Genomic DNA, 19,150 nt, shown 5'->3' on the forward strand with positions numbered 1-19,150 from the left:
TACAAATTGTACTCCTTTATCCTTCAGAGGTCAAAGCATGCTTCTCTCAAATGCTTTGGGGGTTGGAGGGTCTTTGTTTTAAATACTAACCACATCTAACACTCCTTAATTGACTTTTAACTTTTTGGATTTTTTAAATTCTTTGACATTTGCTTACCTTTTAAGTCTTTTCTTTTTGCTTTCCCTATGAAGCAAAAAATCCAAAGCTGGGAACTTGAGCTTCACTCACCCCGAGTGTCCTGTTACATGAATGTTCCATGAGCAAAAAGGAAACTATTTTTGTGCCATTTAGCTCATCTAGCAATTATTTGTGCTGATGGCAGCAAAAAACATTTACCTGTTGCCAGCTAAGGGCAGGAGGGGCTGGGTGGTGAGTGCCCTCCCTTTTCTGAAGAAAAATAACCTTGATTTACAGAACAACTTAAAAGGCTCAGGTGAACAGGACAGATTCCAAGTGTGTCAAAGGTGGCAGTGCATTCAGGCCTGCCTGGGATGGCTGTGGGCCAGCAGTGCCTGCAGTGGGTGGGAGTTGCACAAGTGGGGGCACAGATTCTGTGTGCTGTGGAGGGGTCTCTGACCTGTGTGTCAGCAGCTGCTGCTCTCTTGGACCCCAGGCCAAAGACCTTCAGGGATTTCACCTCCTGTGCCATCAGAGCAGGCCCCTGGCTTGTGAGAAGCTGTGTGAAGGCTTGTCTGGAGCCTTCTCCTGCACCCCCAGCCCTAGCCTTGGCCCTGGTGCCTGCGTGGGCTGCACTTGTGGCACCCAGTCATTTGTAGAGAATACTGCACTGTTTTCATGAGAAGGGGTTTTAAAGATGTCTGGAAAGTGCAGAGGAGCAGTGTGAGCAATGATACAGGGAAAGGTGTATTCCTTGATACAGTACCATAAATGCATCCCTAATACCTGATTATGACTTTCACTGCCAAGAGACACTGTGGTCCTTGCATTAAAGAACAGCATTTATTCACATAAAGGCATATTGATGATGCAAATGCATAATTGATAACTGATGTAATTAGGCATATTACATATACACCTGTATTATTTCAGGTATTTCCTCCAAAAATATGGGAAATTAGGTGTTCATTAGAGCGTTTTATAATTCAAAAATATAAATCGAGGTGAAAACAGGCTACCCACCTTTGCGGGCATCCTGCCTGCCTCAGCACAATGAGACAAAAGTGATGGGATGTACATTAAAAGCAGCCCTTCTGGAGCTGCATCACTGCTTTGCTAACACTCCCTGTTATGCAGGTGTGTTCCAGCTGCAGGTGTGGGATGAGCCCTTAGGTGTGCCTGGGAATGGTGGCCTGGAAGCACCTCCCTGAGCTCTGTTCTGAATCAAGCCAGCTGAAATATGCTCAGCACATGTTCTCTTTTCACTGGTGCCTCTGGGAAACGAGAATCAATTCTTGCTTTTCACTGGGGGCTTCTCTGCCCAATGACTGCATCAAACTTGACCTCAGACATCTTCTTCAGAAGGTTCAGGGCACGTTCTGGAAACACCCTGAAAGAGACAGTAACATGAAATTAAAAGTGGGATAGAAACTTAAATTATGGGAAGAAGTGTCATTGCAGGTGAGGGAAGAGCTGGTCTGGCACAGAATGCATGCACACATATGAACTGAGACTACGTATTAAATTGGGCATTATTTCCTAAGGACATGTAGCCCTCATCAATCTCTGACATGTTTTAAATTAAATCCCACCCTTCTCTTTTTATGACAATTCCAGGACAGTTATGTACCAACCATGATTTAAGCTGCAATATTGCTGCAGAACCCAGAAAGTTTTCATACTGAACATAGACACAAGTATTTCCTTTCTCTTTGCAAGAGTCCTTTAAAAGCAATTTTCCAGCATCAATGTCCTGAATTTTTGGTGTTGACACGGAGGAACAAACACTCAGGTCCTCATCTCATTCTGGGGCTTTGCTGGGGCTGCTGTTTCAGAGAATGTGGTGGCCGGTAGAGCAGTGAAGCTCTGCACTGACACCAGTCAGCTGCAGCAAGTGGTTCAATGCAAAGGCCTGTGGGAGGGGGCTCAACAAAATCTCAAGATGATGTCTGCTGTTGTCACTGTAAAGAACCACTGCATTATTAACTACCTTGTGATATGTTCTAAAATACAACTTAAACTTGAATCAGATTTACAAGTTTGAGGGTGGTACACTCAGCAGGTTACAGTTGATACATTTTTTTTTTTTTTGCCCTACTCACCTTTCAAGCAATAAAGCGATGCTCTGATTTGATGGAACGAAAACCATTTTCTGGTTGGTCACTATTCCTTCCATCAAAGCCTCTACGACTTCTTCAATCTCGAAAATCTTTCCAAGTCTACACAGGAAAGCAAAAACATAAGAGCTGCAGTGGTGGTACCAGCTGATCTAGGAGGCTTCACAAATGCACAAACTCAGGTAATTCAAATGCAACAATTACATGGACAATTAAACAACAATTAAAGCAACAATTAAAGGACATTGCAGATTTTCTTTAGCCAATGATACAAACAGTTGTTATACAGCCACTTGGAACAGAGGCCTAAAGCTGGGGATAATATGCAGTACCTTGATGCAAAGAAGGAAAGGCAGGAATGCAGAGTATTGAGAGTTACCTTGTACGGGGGTTTTTGACAAATCCAGTGTTTATAAAAACCGGACAAAGGCACGTTGTTTTTATTCCATCCTTTCCCAGGGCAGACAGCTCCTCTGTCAGAGCTTTATGAAATCCAACTGCAGCAAACTTGCTTGAGCTGCAGCAAGGGAGGAAGTACAAATGAGAAGGCAGAAATCCTATTTCCACCTTTCTACCACTGCAAATGGCTTAAACAATCATACACTTACAGTACAGGGTAGGATGCAAAAACCTCCAAATAATATAATCCAGCTGAGAGGCAGAACAAGGACTATATTAACTTTCCCTGTGCCATATTGTAGTGCTGGATAAAATATTGAAGCTTGTCGAGTAATTGTGGAAAGCAGACAGGGCATGAACAGGCAGACAAAACAGAGAGGAAAACATCAGGAAATCTTAGAAAACATTAACTAGTGTGTGTCAGTCGATGCACATCCCATTTTACCCATGAGAGAAGATTCTTAGAAGGAATGCATCATGAATGTCTGAAATTAGGAAGGATGGGCAGGGTAGAAATGGAGATTAACCTTTGACTATTTATTGTACCACACAGGAGCATCTCAAATCCAACTGTGTCTGCTTTGAAATAGTAGGATACTATGAAAGCAAAAAAGGAGAAAGGACCTGCCACAGAAATAGGTGTGGGCCTTAAGTTTCAATGAATTCCAAAGAAAATAGATATCACATGACTATTCTTTCATACAAACATTGCTCACAAATCAGTCAAACCTAATTACTTGGTACTTCCTGATGGAAAAGATGCAATTAATTTTTTTTCAAATTAAGCAAGCTGATTTCAAAATCACTTACCAATATGTCACCATGAAAGGAATCACAAAATGACCTGCTGCTGAAGCCACCGTGACAATGTGCCCATAGTTGTTGTCCATCATGACTGGCAGGAAAGCTCTCGTGGTCTTGGAAGTCATTTAAACCAAGAGGCAAAATGCAGGGCACAGGAAGGAGGAAAGGAACATTGTTTTCTTAGGCATCCTCAGCACTGACTCTCAGCGTTATCCACTAGGTGGCCAAAGCTATCCCTGAAGCTACGAGATTCCCAGAGCCACAGAGATACCTGCTCTCTGACCAGTGGTGCAGCTGGCAACCTGCTCAACAAAGGCTTCAGCAGTGGGCTATAAACAAGAGATGGTTTTCACATCTTTCCTTTGCTGCTTTTAAGTTTTCAGGTGTCAGCAGAACCCAGCACGTACAATAAAGCACTTGTCAATCTATGGCTTATCTTTTCTTCTGCCACAAACAAGTACTGCTGAAAGCCTCCCAGCCTGCCAGCCCCACGACACCTCTGACAGAGGCCTTCTGTGTGTGCTGCAGATGAGGCTGTCACCAGCCAGCTCACATCAGCAAGAGGCCATTCCAGTTTCCCAGCACAGTCTGCTTGGGTGCAGACTGTACTCTAACAGTTCATTTGGTAATGCACTGCTAATAATGGTTAGCCTAAATAAGCAACCTCATTGACACTCCCAAAAAACTGTAGCTAGAGATGGTGGTGGCCCTTACCCACATGTGACCCAGAATGTTGACTTCAAACATCCTTTCTATTTGGTGGTCCTGAGTCGACAGAAAGTCGGCAGCTGTAATCACACCAGCGTTGTTCACCAGGATAGTCACATCCCCAATATCCTTCTTCACCTTTGGGAGAGAAAACAAAAGCCCAAAATTCTGTCTGTCACTCAGGAGGAAAAAAAAAAAGAAAAGTAAGGGTGGGGAAGATGAACCATAATTAAATTCTTAACATTGCATCTTCAAGAGAGTGGGAGATCATGCCACATTTCCAGATGTGGCAGGAACTCTGCAGTAGAGCCATGGAATCTGGTTTAGATCTGATTCTTCCCCATTCATTAATGCCAGAGTTGTTTATTGTGTTCCACAAACTGTGCACAGTTTGGACCGTGTAGTCATACTTGGGACCACGGAGGTACAGACTGTTTTGAGGCAGCTGGGCCACAGCCATTACAATAAAATATTTCATATGTTCTCAGTGCTGTCTATGTTCCTTCAGAGGCTGGAACCCTAGAGAGCAAACTTGGCAAGGGGATGGGATATGCTGGAGCCTCCCAAATAGAATGAGACTGGCTGTGATCTTGGAAATGCTACAGCACTCTGTGTCCAGAGAGCAGTCAGGAGTGGAGAGCTTCCAAGGGCTTGCAGGATCTGTGCACAACACGTCTTCTCTAGTTTTCCTGCCTTCTTGGGAAATCAAGCATGGTTGGGAAAGCCTTTGGCCGTGCCCCTGCTGCCCCACCTTGTCTGCAGCGCTGTAGATCTCCTCCCGTTTGCTGCAGTCCACCACGAAGGTTTGAACGGTGGCTCCCAGCTTCTGGCATTCTGCTGCCGTCTCCTCAATGCCGTGCTGGAAGAGGCAAAGAGAAAGACACCGTGCACAGCTGTCCCCTCACCACAGCTGAGCAGCAGAGGCTGAAGATGTCCCTGGACTGAGCAACCACTGCCCAGCCCCAGAACAATTCATCGCTACCCAGGGAAAGAGCTATAGGTGGGGTCATTGAAAGAATAGGTATTCCAGCTGGAAATTTTGGATCTTTGTAGACTGACTACCAGAAAGGAAATCACAGAATCATGAAATGGTTTGTGTTGGAATGGATCTTAAAGACTACATAGTTCCAACCTCCCTTTGCAATGGGCAGGACACTAGATCAAGTTCTCCATTCTATCTGGCCTCGAACATTTCAAGGGATGAGGCATCTATAACTTCTCTGGGCAAACTGTTTCTGTACCTCACCATCCTCACAGTAAAGAATTTTTTCCTAATATCCAGTCTATCCTCCTCTCTTTCAGTTTGAAGCCATTTCCCTCTGTCCTGTCACTACACGCTCTTGGATATACTCTCCCTCCGTATTTTTGTAACCCTTCTTCATATACTGGAAGGTTGCAATTAAGTCACTCCAAAGCCACCTGTTTGCCAGGCTGAACAACCCCAATCCTCTTAACCTTAGGAATGTGGCAACAAGAGTGAGTTTGGCTCGGTAAGGCACACGTAACAGCAGAAAGAGGGCACGCAGAGCCTATCACAGCACAGCAGGCGGCACTGTGAGTGTAAACAGAGCTCATGCAACGCAGGCCCGGCCGACACCACCCCGAGGTGTGGAGAGTGGCTGTATGCGTTTCTGTATTCACATGCTGGCTGTGAGAAGAGCCCTAATTGTATTGGGCCTGCTTGAGATGGAATTCATTTCCCCACAGCATCCTCACAGGGCTGTACTTTGCACTGGCTCCTAGGAAAGGGTTGATAACACACCTGTTTTTTGGTTGCTGCTGAGCAGTGCTGGTGCAGCATCATTGCTGTGTTCCCAACATTCCCTGCCCCATCAATAGAGCCTGGGAGGGGACACAAGGAGGAGAGCAGAGCAAAACTGACCAAAGGGATATTCCATATCATATGACAGGCCAGATATAAAAGCCAAGAAAAGGAGGAAGAAGAGGAGGGGCATCTGGTATTTTAAATGTTTGCCTTCCGGAGCAAGCACTCCCCAGGATGTGGGCGGTCATCTCTTGCTGATGGAAAGTAGAGAGTAATTTTTTTTTTCTCTGCTTCCGTGTGCACAATCTTTCAGCTTTGCTTTAGCAAACTGCTTTATTTCATCCTACAAGTCATCATTTCCCATGTTATTTCCTCTACCCAGTCCAGCTGAGAAGAGGGGATGACAGAGCAGCTTGGTGGGCACCTGGCATGCACCCAAGGTCAATCTACAACAACTGTGCACAGTGCAAAGAGACCTTCCTTACAGGTTTGCATTTGACACACACACAGAAAAGAAGCTTCCCTCTGTTACTGTATCAACTCACTAAGCCAGGGCAGAAATGATTTTGCTGTTGTCTTATCCCCAGGTGCCAGAAGGCTGTGCCAGTGGGGCCCTGTGCTGGGGTCTGTTTTGCAGCTTCAGGATAACAGGTTCTTTGCTAACCCAGTGTGTCAGAAACAGAAAGCCCAGCTTTTCACCCACCCTGTTGCACCTACACTCAGCACTTTACTTTGATCCCTTCTGAATGCCATGCTGCATGTTTGTATCTGCCCATCCATCCTCCACTTGCCAAGGTCCTTTACGCGTGCAGCTGCCCAGAGGGCAGCCGGGCTCACACACAGCCCGGCACAGTGATGCTGCTGATGAGAGTGCACAGAAAACACATCTCCCAGCAGTGCACGCAAAACACCCGGGGCTCCAGAGAGAACAAGTGAAGGCAGCCCTGCTCCTCTCTGCAAACAGCCTTCTGGTCTCAGCGGGCTTTCTCTGCCAGCCCAGGCAGCAGCTCCTCCAGCAGCTTCCCGAGCACTTCTTTCCCTCTCGCACGTGCTCTGCCGGCTGCTGCCCGCTCCCTGCCGAGGAGCACCGAGTGACCGTGGGATCAGAGCCCCACATCCTCCGCTGCAAGTGGGGCCAAACCCTCTCCTGGCGCTCAGCATCCCAGCCGGGGGAGCCAAGCGGGAGCCGATGGGAGCGGGCTGCAAGGGGCTGGGCGATGGGGGTGCAATGTGGTGCTGCCCTTCTTACGTCCCTAAATCCCCCGCGGACTCCGAGGTCACGGAGTGAGGGCACGAGTGCGCCCATTACCTTATTGATGTCCCACAGAACCAGTCTGCTCTGGCGCTTGGCGAACTCCAAGGCGGTCGCTCTCCCGACGCCATGGCCAGCGCCCGTGATGAGCACCAGCTCCCCGCTGAGAGACTTCTTCCTCACAGGCACGAAGAGCTTCACAAAAGCCTCCAGGTAGGAGTAGAGCAGCGTGACCAGGAACAGGAGAAGTTCCAGAAACAGATTCATTGTTTTCCCGGAGCTCTTTTGAGGCCCGAACTGAACTTTAATCTCTTTTGAGGGGACCCGCAATGGGGTTGTTGATTTACCCGCTGCCGTCTCAGTCCGCTCCCGCAGGATCCACCCCCGCACCGCCCGCACCGGCGGCTGCTCCGCCCAATTGTCCCACCCTGAGCTCCCGGTGTCCCCGTGGTGGCGCTGGGTGAGCGGTGCAGGGGAGCTGCAGTCTGCACTCCAACCTGCCCTCGCAGAACCATGTTCGCCCTGCAGCTAACACTGTGCCGGACGTGGTAAAGACATGTGGCTTTTAGGGCGTTTTCTGCCCTCTTGGCTAAGGAAAACACAGCCGATAGAGGTGTGCGAACCCTTCTGTGTTCTCCCCTTGGTTTTGATCTGTCAGTCACCCCAACTGTTCATTCTCTGCTTTGTTTGTCCCCACACAGGTGGCAGTGCCTTCCTGTTCCTCTCTCAGGCCCTTGTATCAAGGAAGCAGCAGAACATGTTCTTGTTTGTCACTTGTTGCAGGTGAAAAAGGGACGGAAGTGGCAATAAAATTGCTCATCCAGTTTACTGACACAAGCATCTTGAAGGTCCATTCAACTCTGTATTGCAATTCTTTTCAGTTTTTGTGCTTTGTGCCTCTTGAGTCGCTCAGTGCCATGAGGTCCTTGAGCAGTTTTATTCATGGTCCTTCTTTCCATTGCATCTCTATGCATGGTCAGCAGGCTTTGTCCCCCACCATCCTCTTCCAGGTCCCTTAAGGAAAGCTGAATGAGACAAGTCCTTTCAACTTCTGGAACTCCACAGGTGAGCTCTTGCCTAGCTGTTTGTCTTACTATGTCTTTTATTTAGTTACCCATACTCAGACCTTCCATTTTATGCTGCCGCTGCTTAGTTTCCATAAGTCATTTGAAAAATGACATTAAGTTGCATGAATTGGGATATTTTTATCTAATTTAGTCTAAATCACACTTAGACTCACTTGTATGTAATGGAGTATCCAGAACCTTAAGCAGAACAGGAATGCTTATAGGAAATAAGAGAAAAGTACTTTCAGATGTTTCTTCCAGCTCTATCAGTGTAACTCATGACCTTTCCTGGAAAGGATTGCTGACCTTACTCCTTTACTTTTCCTTTAGAAAATCTGGTGTATTGCAGTCATGTTCATCATTTTATTTAAGGATACTTTTGAGCTGCTTGGCGGGGAAGTGTGAAGGGTTCACAAACATCTAACAACTGACCAAAATCGCATCCAGTTAAGATTACAGTTTTTGAAAAGTATTATTTTTGTCCTGGTGGTTTAGCTGCAGCTCACCTTGTCTGTGGGAGACTGGGTCAGTTCCAGCACAGAGATTTCGATCTAGGCCCTTCCTACTTTTCTCTTGGAACCTGGTTCCCTGCTTAATTAACACATCAGCACTTGGGCCAGACCCCAATTGCACGGCTCACTGGTGCTGTAATTTTCCTGGCACAGGGCTCCAGTCAGTGCTGGGGCCAAGGAAGAGGAGGCAGGGAGGACATGGAAGCACCAGCTCCAAGAGACATCTCAGCAGGAGGCAAGCACAGGGCCAGAGTCACTAACCTGACTCATAAGGAGTCCTTAGGCCAGGGTGTGAGGTAGCCCTCTTCAAATTTGGGACTTAGCTGTAGGTGGCTGCATGAAACCTACTCACATGGACTCCTGCTGGGCACCCACGCGTGACCAGAGTTTGGGCTAAGCTTCAGTTGAGTGTTGTGTCCAGAAAGAGAACTGAGGAGCCTGGGAGGCTTGGTGCCTCAATTCTGTCACTGGTGTTCAGGAGATGAAGGCTGAAATACTTGCTTTTGCATCTGTTTCTTTATGCCAAGCCAAAGATTTGCAGCCATAGAAGACACAGAAGAGAACCACAGCCGCACACGGGGAGTACTGCAAAAGTTGCCTTGCCCAGTAATTCTGAGCTCTGAGACCCTGGACTAGATCTGGCAAGGCAGGAATCACTAGAGTCTCCCCTTCCTTAGGAGCAAGTGTGCTAAGAAACAGACTCTGCAGAAGAGCACTGTCATCCCCTGGATGGATTTTTGTTCCAATTTAATGCTGCAATCAGAGTCTAAATGTTATACAGGGCCAGTGGGAATGGTGTGCCAGGAGAAGCCAAGCATCTTGTCTGATGTGTCCTACTGAAGCCAGTCCCTCAGGGCCAAGTCATCCAATGTTGACTTTTCTCCAGGGTCTTTTTAAGCTTTTTTCTGTGGAGTCACTGGACTGTGACTCCTTTGAGCAAGGATTCAAGTCATGAAACAGAAGAAATGTGGAAGGTGGGTACTAAGAGAGACTAAGTTGGATGGGAAGTTAAGAATGCTTACCAGTCATACAAGAGACAACTGTTAAGTACCTACAAATCTGTAAAGGACTGATCTAGCCCTTATGTTCCAGTGAGTGCTAAGCACAAACATTTTGGCTGGTATGCTGCTTGCTCTGACATGTCTTTTGAACTTCTGAAGCATCTGTATTTTTAGACTTTTTGACTCCTTACAAGGTAAGAATAGGTGGAAGTGAACCTAATCAAAAAGCCACAGAGATGTGGCTTCAAGTGTCTCACATGTTACAGGACTGTCATAGTAGCAAGAGGGCAATATGCAGCTCAAAAAGAAGCATTTGGCTTGGTTTTTAAATGGAAACCATGCCTAAGTATTCTTTGATTGGCTTATATCCTTTTTTTTAACGTCCTGAATTTTGTGAACCCCCTTTTTGACCTTCCTGTCTCAGCTGCAGGAATCTTGCACTGTGAAGCACAAGAGCTGAAGCTGGGAAGTGTCCTGTTACGTGAATATTCCATGGGCAAAATGGAAACCAGTTGTATGTTATTTAAGCTGTCAACAGTGCTTCTACCTGTTGCCAGCTAAGAGCAGGAGTGGCTGGGTGGTGAGGGCTCTCCCTTTTCTGAAGAGCCTGTTTACAGAACAACTTGAAAGGCTCAGGTGAACAGGATAGATTCCAAGTGTGTCAAAGGTGGCAGTGCATTCAGGCCTGCCTGGGATGGCTGTGGGCCAGCAGTGCCTGCAGTGGGTGGGAGTTGCACAAGTGGGGGCACAGATTCTGTGTGCTGTGGAGGGGTCTCTGACCTGTGTGTCAGCAGCTGCTGCTCTCTTGGACCCCAGGCCAAAAACCTTCAGGGATTTCACCTCCTATGCCATCAGAGCAGGCCCCTGGCTTGTGAGAAGCTGTGTGAAGGCTCGTCTGGAGCCTTCTCCTGCACCCACCGCACTGGCAGTGCCTTTAAGCCCTGGCCCCTGCATGGGTTGCACTGCCAGGCCCTGTACCTCACTGATCCTCATGTGGCTTCCCCGTGTGCCTGGGGACTGCCTCATCCCTGCAGCCTGGGCTGGTGTTTGGCAGGCTGGGGCTGATCCTTTCAGCATTGCGGCACGTGCTCCACTGGTGCTGGACCCGGTTACCACTTTCATTGCTGAGAGACATCTTTGGGTTAGAAAAATGTATTTATTTGTACTATGGAGTGTTGGTGGTGCTAATGCATAATTGATAAATGTTGTAATTAGGCATTACATTACAAACAAGGCTGTATTATTTCAATAATCACATATAATTAATAATTTAAATAATTACATATAATTAATAATACAAATAATTAATTCAATTATGCTCATTACAATCGCACACGAAACCATAAGTGTTCATTAGAGCACATTTTTGTAAACTTAAAATTATTAAGAGAGATGAAACAGGCCACCCACCTCCTCTATAAATTGCTTCTTGCAAGATGCTTTTGCTCAGGGATGAGTCCAGATGAACATGTTGTCAGGCAATCCATTTACAGTCAACTGGGGAGCTGTGGGCAAACACGGGTTTTGTGAGCATCCTGCCTGCCTCAGCACAATGAGACAAAAGTGATGGGATGTACATTAAAAGCAGCCCTTCTGGAGCTGCATCACTGCTTTGCTAACACTCCCTGTTATGCAGGTGTGTTCCAGCTGCAGGTGTGGGATGAGCCCTTAGGTGTGCCTGGGAATGGTGGCCTGGAAGCACCTGCCTGAGCTCTGTTCTGAATCAAGCCAGCTGAACTATGCTCAGCACATGTTCTCTTTTCACTGGTGCCTCTGGGAAATGAGAATCAATTCTTGCTTTTCACTGGGGGCTTCTCTGCCCAATGACTGCATCAAACTTTGGAATGGTCATCTTCTTCAGAAGGTTCAGGGCACGTTCTGGAAACACCCTGAAAGAGACAGTAACATGAAATTAAAAGTGGGATAGAAACTTAAATTATGGGAAAAAGTGTCGCTGCAGGTGAGGGAAGAGCTGGTCTGGCAGCAGAATGCATGCACACATATGAACTGAGACTACGTATTAAACTGGGCATTATTTCCATAGCTCTTATCAATCTCTGACTAATTAAAGTCCATTCCTGGCCTTTCAGGACTGTTCCAATGCCAGGTAGCTATGGGCAGTATGTGAACTGCGATATTGCTGCAGGATCCAGGAAGTTTCAATATTGTACAGATGTAGGTGTGTATTACATTTCATGCTCTGACATGCAGTAGGCCTGTGGAAGGATGAGATTTTAAAACTGAGGTGCAGTTTTCACTCCTAAGATCACTCCTTTTAAACAGCTTTGTCTCTTTATCCCCCTGTCCTAAATTATGACCAAAAAAGCAAATTTATTCTAAGTGCTTTGACACCATCAGTTTTGACTTGCCTTTGTTTCTGCAGACTTGCACTCTCAGCAAGCAGCTCTTGGAGTTGCAAAAGGATTTAAAATATTTTTCCCACTGTCTGGTGTTTGGTTTGGTAAACAAGAAACTGCCAAGTGTTTAATGAGATAGTATAGATTTAACTGAGAGTCTAACTTAGTTGTTCGGATGTGAATTCCAGATTTGGAACTGGAGCTCAGGTAGAAAAACCTCCTCAACAGAGCAGCTGCACTGGATAATTAAGTTGTATGAGAGGATAAATCTTGCTTTACATAGCAGAGCCCTTTTGAAGCAATGTTCTCAGCCTCTGTGGCCTCAGTGCTGATATAAAAAACAAAAACTAATAAGCAGCAGGTCATCAGCTCTTTCTGGAACTTTTACTGACTCAGAGGTTACAGGTTTGAACCTTTTATACTCAGGTAGTATTATTGCTTCCACATCCATTGTTTAATTTTCCTTTGTACTTACATTTCAGAAAGCAAAGCAAAGTTTAGCTGTGGTGGAACGAAAACCATTTTCTGGTTGGTCACTATTCCTTCCATCAAAGCCTCTACGACTTCTTCAATCTCGAAAATCTTTCCAAGTCTACACAGGAGAGCAAACACATAAGAGCTGCAGGGATAAAAAGGGGTGTTACCAGCTGATCTAGGAGGCTTCACAAATGCAACAATTACATGGACAATTAAACAACAATTAAAGCAACAATTAAAGGACATTGCAGATTTTCTTTAGCCAATGATACAAACAGTTGTTATACAGCCATTTGGAACAGAGGCCTAAAGCTGGGGATAATATGCAGTACCTTGATGCAAAGAAGGAAAGGCAGGAATGCAGAGTATTGAGAGTTACCTTGTACGGGGGTTTTTGACAAATCCAGTGTTTATAAAAACCGGACAAAGGCACGTTGTTTTTATTCCATCCTTTCCCAGGGCAGACAGCTCCTCTGTCAGAGCTTTATGAAATCCAACTGCAGCAAACTTGCTTGAGCTGCAGCAAGGGAAGAAGTACAAATGAGAAAGCAGAAATCCTATTTCCACCTTTCTACCACTGCAAATGGCTTAAACAATCATACACTTACAGTACAGGGTAGGATGCAAAATCCTCCAAATAATATAATCCAGCTGAGAGGCAGAACAAGGACTATATTAACTTCCCCTGTGCCATATTGTAGTGCTGGATAAAATATTGAAGCTTGTCGAGTAATTGTGGAAAGCAGACAGGGCATGAACAGGCAGACAAAACAGAGAGGAAAACATCAGGAAATCTTAGAAAACATTAACTAGTGTGTGTCAGTCGATGCACATCCCATTTTACCCATGAGAGAAGATTCTTAGAAGGAATGCATAATGAATGTCTGAAATTAGGAAGGATGGGCAGGGTAGAAATGGAGATTAACCTTTGACTATTTATTGTACCACACAGGAGCATCTCAAATCCAATTGTGTCTGCTTTGAAATAGTAGGATACTATGAAAGCAAAAAAGGAGAAAGGACCTGCCACAGAAATAGGTGTGGGCCTTAACTTTCAATGAATTCCAAAGAAAATAGATATCACATGACTATTCTTTCATACAAACATTGCTCACAAATCAGTCAAACCTAATTACTTAGTACTTCCTGATGGAAAAGATGCAATTAAGATTTTTTAAAAATAAGCAAGCTGATTTCAAAATCACTTACCAATATGTCACCATGAAAGGAGTCACAAAATGACCTGCTGCTGAAGCCACCGTGACAATGTGCCCATAGTTGTTGTCCATCATGACTGGCAGGAAAGCTCTCGTGGTCTTGGAAGTCATTTAAACCAAGAGGCAAAATGCAGGGCACAGGAAGGAGGAAAGGAACATTGTTTTCTTAGGCATCCTCAGCACTGACTCTCAGCGTTATCCACTAGGTGGCCAAAGCTATCCCTGAAGCTACGAGCTGCACAGAGCCACAGAGATACCTGCTCTCTGACCAGTGGTGCAGCTGGCAACCTGCTCAACAAAGGCTTCAGCAGTGGGCTATAAACAAGAGATGGTTTTCACATCTTTCCTTTGCTGCTTTTAAGGTTTCAAGTATCAGCAGAACCCAGCACGTACAATAAAGCACTTGTCAATCTATGGCTTCTCTTTTCTTCTGCCACAAACAAGTACTGCTGAAAGCCTCACAGCCTGTCAGCCCCACGACACCTCTGACAGAGGCCTTCTGTGTGTGCTGCAGATGAGGCTGTCACCAGCCAGCTCACATCAGCAAGAGGCCATTCCAGTTTCCCAGCACAGTCTGCTTGGGTGCAGACTGTACTCTAACAGTTCATTTGGTAATGCACTGCTAATAATGGTTAGCCTAAATAAGCAACCTCATTGACACTCCTAAAAAACTGTAGCTAGAGATGGTGGTGGCCCTTACCCACATGTGACCCAGAATGTTGACTTCAAACATCCTTTCTATTTGGTGGTCCTGAGTCGACAGAAAGTCGGCAGCTGTAATCACACCAGCGTTGTTCACCAGGATAGTCACATCCCCAATATCCTTCTTCACCTTTGGGAGAGAAAACAAAAGCCCAAAATTCTGTCTGTCACTCAGGAGGAAAAAAAAAAAGAAAAGTAAGGGTGGGGAAGATGAACCATAATTAAATTCTTAACATTGCATCTTCAAGAGAGTGGGAGATCATGCCACATTTCCAGATGTGGCAGGAACTCTGCAGTAGAGCCATGGAATCTGGTTTAGATCTGATTCTTCCCCATTCATTAATGCCAGAGTTGTTTATTGTGATCCACAAACTGTGCACAGTTTGGACCGTGTAGTCATACTTGGGACCACGGAGGTACAGACTGTTTTGAGGCAGCTGGGCCACAGCCATTACAATAAAATATTTCATATGTTCTCAGTGCTGTCTATGTTCCTTCAGAGGCTGGAACCCTAGAGAGCAAACTTGGCAAGAGGATGGGATATGCTGGAGCCTCCCAAATAGAATGAGACTGGCTGTGATCTTGGAAATGCTACAGCACTCTGTGTCCAGAGAGCAGTGAGGAGTGGAGAGCTTCCAAGGGCTTGCAGGATTTGTGCACAACACGTCTTCTCTAGTTTTCCTGCCTTCTTGGGAAATCAAGCATGGTTGGGAAAGCCTTTGGCCGTGCCCCTGCTGCCCCACCTTGTCTGCAGCGCTGTAGATCTCCTCCCGTTTGCTGCAATCCACCACGAAGGTTTGAACGGTGGCTCCCAGCTTCTGGCATTCTGCTGCCGTCTCCTCAATGCCGTGCTGGAAGAGGCAAAGAGAAAGACACCGTGCACAGCTGTCCCCTCACCACAGCTGAGCAGCAGAGGCTGAAGATGTCCCTGGACTGAGCAACCACTGCCCAGCCCCAGAACAATTCATCACTACCCAGGGAAAGAGCTATAGGTGGGGTCATTGAAAGAATAGGTATTCCAGCTGGAAATTTTGGATCTTTGTAGACTGACTACCAGAAAGGAAATCACAGAATCATGAAATGGTTTGTGTTGGAATGGATCTTAAAGACTACATAGTTCCAACCTCCCTTTGCAATGGGCAGGACACTAGATCAAGTTCTCCATTCTATCTGGCCTCAAACATTTCAAGGGATGAGGCATCTATAGCTTCTCTGGGCAAACTGTTTCTGTACCTTACCATCCTCACAGTAAAGAATTTTTTCCTAATATCCAGTCTATCCTCCTCTCTTTCAGTTTGAAGCCCTTTCCCTCTGTCCTGTCACTACACGCTCTTGGATATACTCTCTCTCCGTATTTTTGTAACCCTTCTTCATATACTGGAAGGTTGCAATTAAGTCACTCCAAAGCCACCTGTTTGCCAGGCTGATCAACCCCAATCCTCTTAACCTTAGGAATGTGGCAACAAGGGTGAGTTTGGCTCGGTAAGGCACACGTAACAGCAGAAAGAGGGCACGCAGAGCCTATCACAGCACAGCAGGCGGCACTGTGAGTGTAAAGAGAGCTCATGCAACGCAGGCCCGGCCGACACCCCGAGGTGTGGAGAGTGGCTGTATGCGTTTCTGTATTCACATGCTGGCTGTGAGAAGAGCCCTAATTGTATTGGGCCTGCTTGAGATGGAATTCATTTCCCCACAGCATCCTCACAGGGCTGTACTTTGCACTGGCTCCTAGGAAAGGGTTGATAACACACCTGGTTTTTGGTTGCTGCTGAGCAGTGCTGGTGCAGCATCATTGCTGTGTTCCCAACATTCCCTGCCCCATCAATAGAGCCTGGGAGGGGACACAAGGAGGAGAGCAGAGCAAAACTGACCAAAGGGATATTCCATATCATATGACAGGCCAGATATAAAAGCCAAGAAAAGGAGGAAGAAGAGGAGGGGCATCTGGTATTTTAAATGTTTGCCTTCCGGAGCAAGCACTCCCCAGGATGTGGGCGGTCATCTCTTGCTGATGGAAAGTAGAGAGTAATTTTTTTTTTCTCTGCTTCCGTGTGCACAATCTTTCAGCTTTGCTTTAGCAAACTGCTTTATTTCATCCTACAAGTCATCATTTCCCATGTTATTTCCTCTACCCAGTCCAGCTGAGAAGAGGGGATGACAGAGCAGCTTGGTGGGCACCTGGCATACACCCAAGGTCAATCTACAACAACTGTGCACAGTGCAAAGAGACTTTCCTTACAGGTTTGCATTTGGCACACACACAGAAGAGAAGCTTCCCTCTGTTACTCTATCAACTCACTAAGCCAGGGCAGAAATGATTTTGCTGTTGTCTTATCCCCAGGTGCCAGAAGGCTGTGCCAGTGGGGCCCTGTGCTGGGGTCTGTTTTGCAGCTTCAGGATAACAGGTTCTTTGCTGACCCAGTGTGTCAGAAACAGAAAGCCCAGCTTTTCACCCAACCTGTTGCACCTACACTCAGCACTTTACCTTGATCCCTTCTGAATGCCATGCTGCATGTTTGTATCTGCCCATCCATCCTCCACTTGCCAAGGTCCTTTACGCGTGCAGCTGCCCAGAGGGCAGCCGGGCTCACACACAGCCCGGCACAGTGATGCTGCTGATGAGAGTGCAGAGAAAACACATCTCCCAGCAGTGCACGCAAAACACCCGGGGCTCCGGAGAGAACAAGTGAAGGCAGCCCTGCTCCTCTCTGCAAACAGCCTTCTGGTCTCAGCGGGCTTTCTCTGCCAGCCCAGGCAGCAGCTCCTCCAGCAGCTTCCCGAGCACTTCTTTCCCTCTCGCACGTGCTCTGCCGGCTGCTGCCCGCTCCCTGCCGAGGAGCACCGAGTGACCGTGGGACCAGAGCCCCACATCCTCCGCTGCAAGTGGGGCCAAACCCTCTCCTGGCGCTCAGCATCCCAGCCGGGGGAGCCAAGCGGGAGCCGATGGGAGCGGGCTGCAAGGGGCTGGGCGATGGGGGTGCAATGTGGTGCTGCCCTTCTTACGTCCCTAAATCCCCCGCGGACTCCGAGGTCACGGAGTGAGGGCACGAGTGTGCCCATTACCTTATTGATGTCCCACAGAACCAGTCTGCTCTGGCGCTTGGCGAACTCCAAGGCGGTCGCTCTCCCGACGCCATGGCCAGCGCCCGTGATGAGCACCAGCTCCCCGCTGAGAGACTTCTTCCTCACAGGCACGAAGAGCTTCACAAAAGCCTCCAGGTAGGAGTAGAGCAGCGTGACCAGGAACAGGAGAAGCTCCAGAAACAGATTCATTGTTTTCCCGGAGCTCTTTTGAGGCCCGAACTGAACTTTAATCTCTTTTGAGGGGACCCGCAATGGGGTTGTTGATTTACCCGCTGCCGTCTCAGTCCGCTCCCGCAGGATCCACCCCCGCACCGCCCGCACCGGCGGCTGCTCCGCCCAATTGTCCCACCCTGAGCTCCCGGTGTCCCCGTGGTGGCGCTGGGTGAGCGGTGCAGGGGAGCTGCAGTCTGCACTCCAACCTGCCCTCGCAGAACCATGTTCGCCCTGCAGCTAACACTGTGCCGGACGTGGTAAAGACATGTGGCTTTTAGGGCGTTTTCTGCCCTCTTGGCTAAGGAAAACACAGCCGATAGAGGTGTGCGAACCCTTCTGTGTTCTCCCCTTGGTTTTGATCTGTCAGTCACCCCAGCTGTTCATTCTCTGCTTTGTTTGTCCCCACACAGGTGGCAGTGCCTTCCTGTTCCTCTCTCAGGCCCTTGTATCAAGGAAGCAGCAGAACATGTTCTTGTTTGTCACTTGTTGCAGGTGAAAAAGGGACGGAAGTGGCAATAAAATTGCTCATCCAGTTTACTGACAGAAGCATCTTGAAGATCCATTCAACTCTGTATTGCAATTCTTTTCAATTTTTGTGCTTTGTGCCTCTTGAGTCGCTCAGTGCCATGAGGTCCTTGAGCAGTTTTATTCATGGTCCTTCTTTCCATTGCATCTCTATGCATGGTCAGCAGGCTTTATCCCCCACCATCCTCTTCCAGGTCCCTTAAGGAAACCTGAATGAGACAAGTCCTTTCAACTTCTGGAACTCCACAGGTGAGCTCTTGCCTAGCTGTTTGTCTTACTATGGCTTTTATTTAGTTACCCATACTCAGACCTTCCATTTTATGCTGCAGCTGCTTAGTTTCCATAAGTCATTTGAAAAATGACATTAAGTTGCATGAATTGGGATATTTTTATCTAATTTAGTCTAAATCACACTTAGACTCACTTGTATGTAATGGAGTATCCAGAACCTTAAGCAGAACAGGAATGCTTATAGGAAATAAGAGAAAAGTACTTTCAGGTGTTTCTTCCAGCTCTATCAATGTAACTCATGACCTTTCCTGGAAAGGATTGCTGACCTTACTCCTTTACTTTTCAGTTAGAAAATCTGATGTATCGCAGTCATGTTCATCTTTTTATTTAAGGATATTTTTGAGCTGCTTGGTGGGGAAGTGTGAAGGGTTCACAAACATCTAACAACTGACCGAAATCGCATCCAGTTAAGATTACAGTTTTTGAAAAGTATTATTTTTGTCCTGGTGGTTTAGCTGCAGCTCACCTTGTCTGTGGGAGACTGGGTCAGTTCCAGCACAGAGATTTCGATCTAGGCCCTTCCTACTTTTCTCTTGGAACC

At 46.9% G+C, this 19,150-nt stretch overlaps 2 protein-coding genes across 2 annotated transcripts; both read right to left on the bottom strand.

Annotated features, from left to right (window-relative positions):
• Positions 1–939: 939 nt before the first annotated feature.
• LOC128806191 (estradiol 17-beta-dehydrogenase 11-like) lies at positions 940–10,878 on the bottom strand. The gene is given in 11 exon segments (XM_053975577.1): positions 940–1,508; positions 2,221–2,337; positions 2,615–2,752; positions 3,445–3,551; positions 4,153–4,284; positions 4,898–5,005; positions 7,221–7,519; positions 7,522–7,619; positions 7,621–7,685; positions 8,404–8,428; positions 10,727–10,878. Coding segments are annotated over 11 exon segments (1,329 nt in total). The 3' UTR covers positions 940–1,420.
• Position 10,879: 1 nt separating this feature from the next.
• Positions 10,880–17,873, bottom strand: LOC128806128 (estradiol 17-beta-dehydrogenase 11-like). Its single transcript, XM_053975457.1, has 7 exons — positions 17,560–17,873; positions 15,240–15,347; positions 14,495–14,626; positions 13,787–13,893; positions 12,957–13,094; positions 12,576–12,692; positions 10,880–11,632 (listed from the first exon to the last, which is right to left on the bottom strand). The coding sequence occupies exons 1-7, from the start codon at positions 17,767–17,769 to the stop codon at positions 11,545–11,547; spliced, it is 900 nt and encodes a 299-aa protein (XP_053831432.1). The 5' UTR covers positions 17,770–17,873; the 3' UTR covers positions 10,880–11,544.
• Between the last annotated feature and the right edge of the window lie 1,277 nt (positions 17,874–19,150).

Source organism: Vidua macroura, chromosome 4, assembly GCF_024509145.1.
Source record: "Vidua macroura isolate BioBank_ID:100142 chromosome 4, ASM2450914v1, whole genome shotgun sequence".
Taxonomy (NCBI): Eukaryota; Metazoa; Chordata; class Aves; order Passeriformes; family Viduidae; genus Vidua; species Vidua macroura.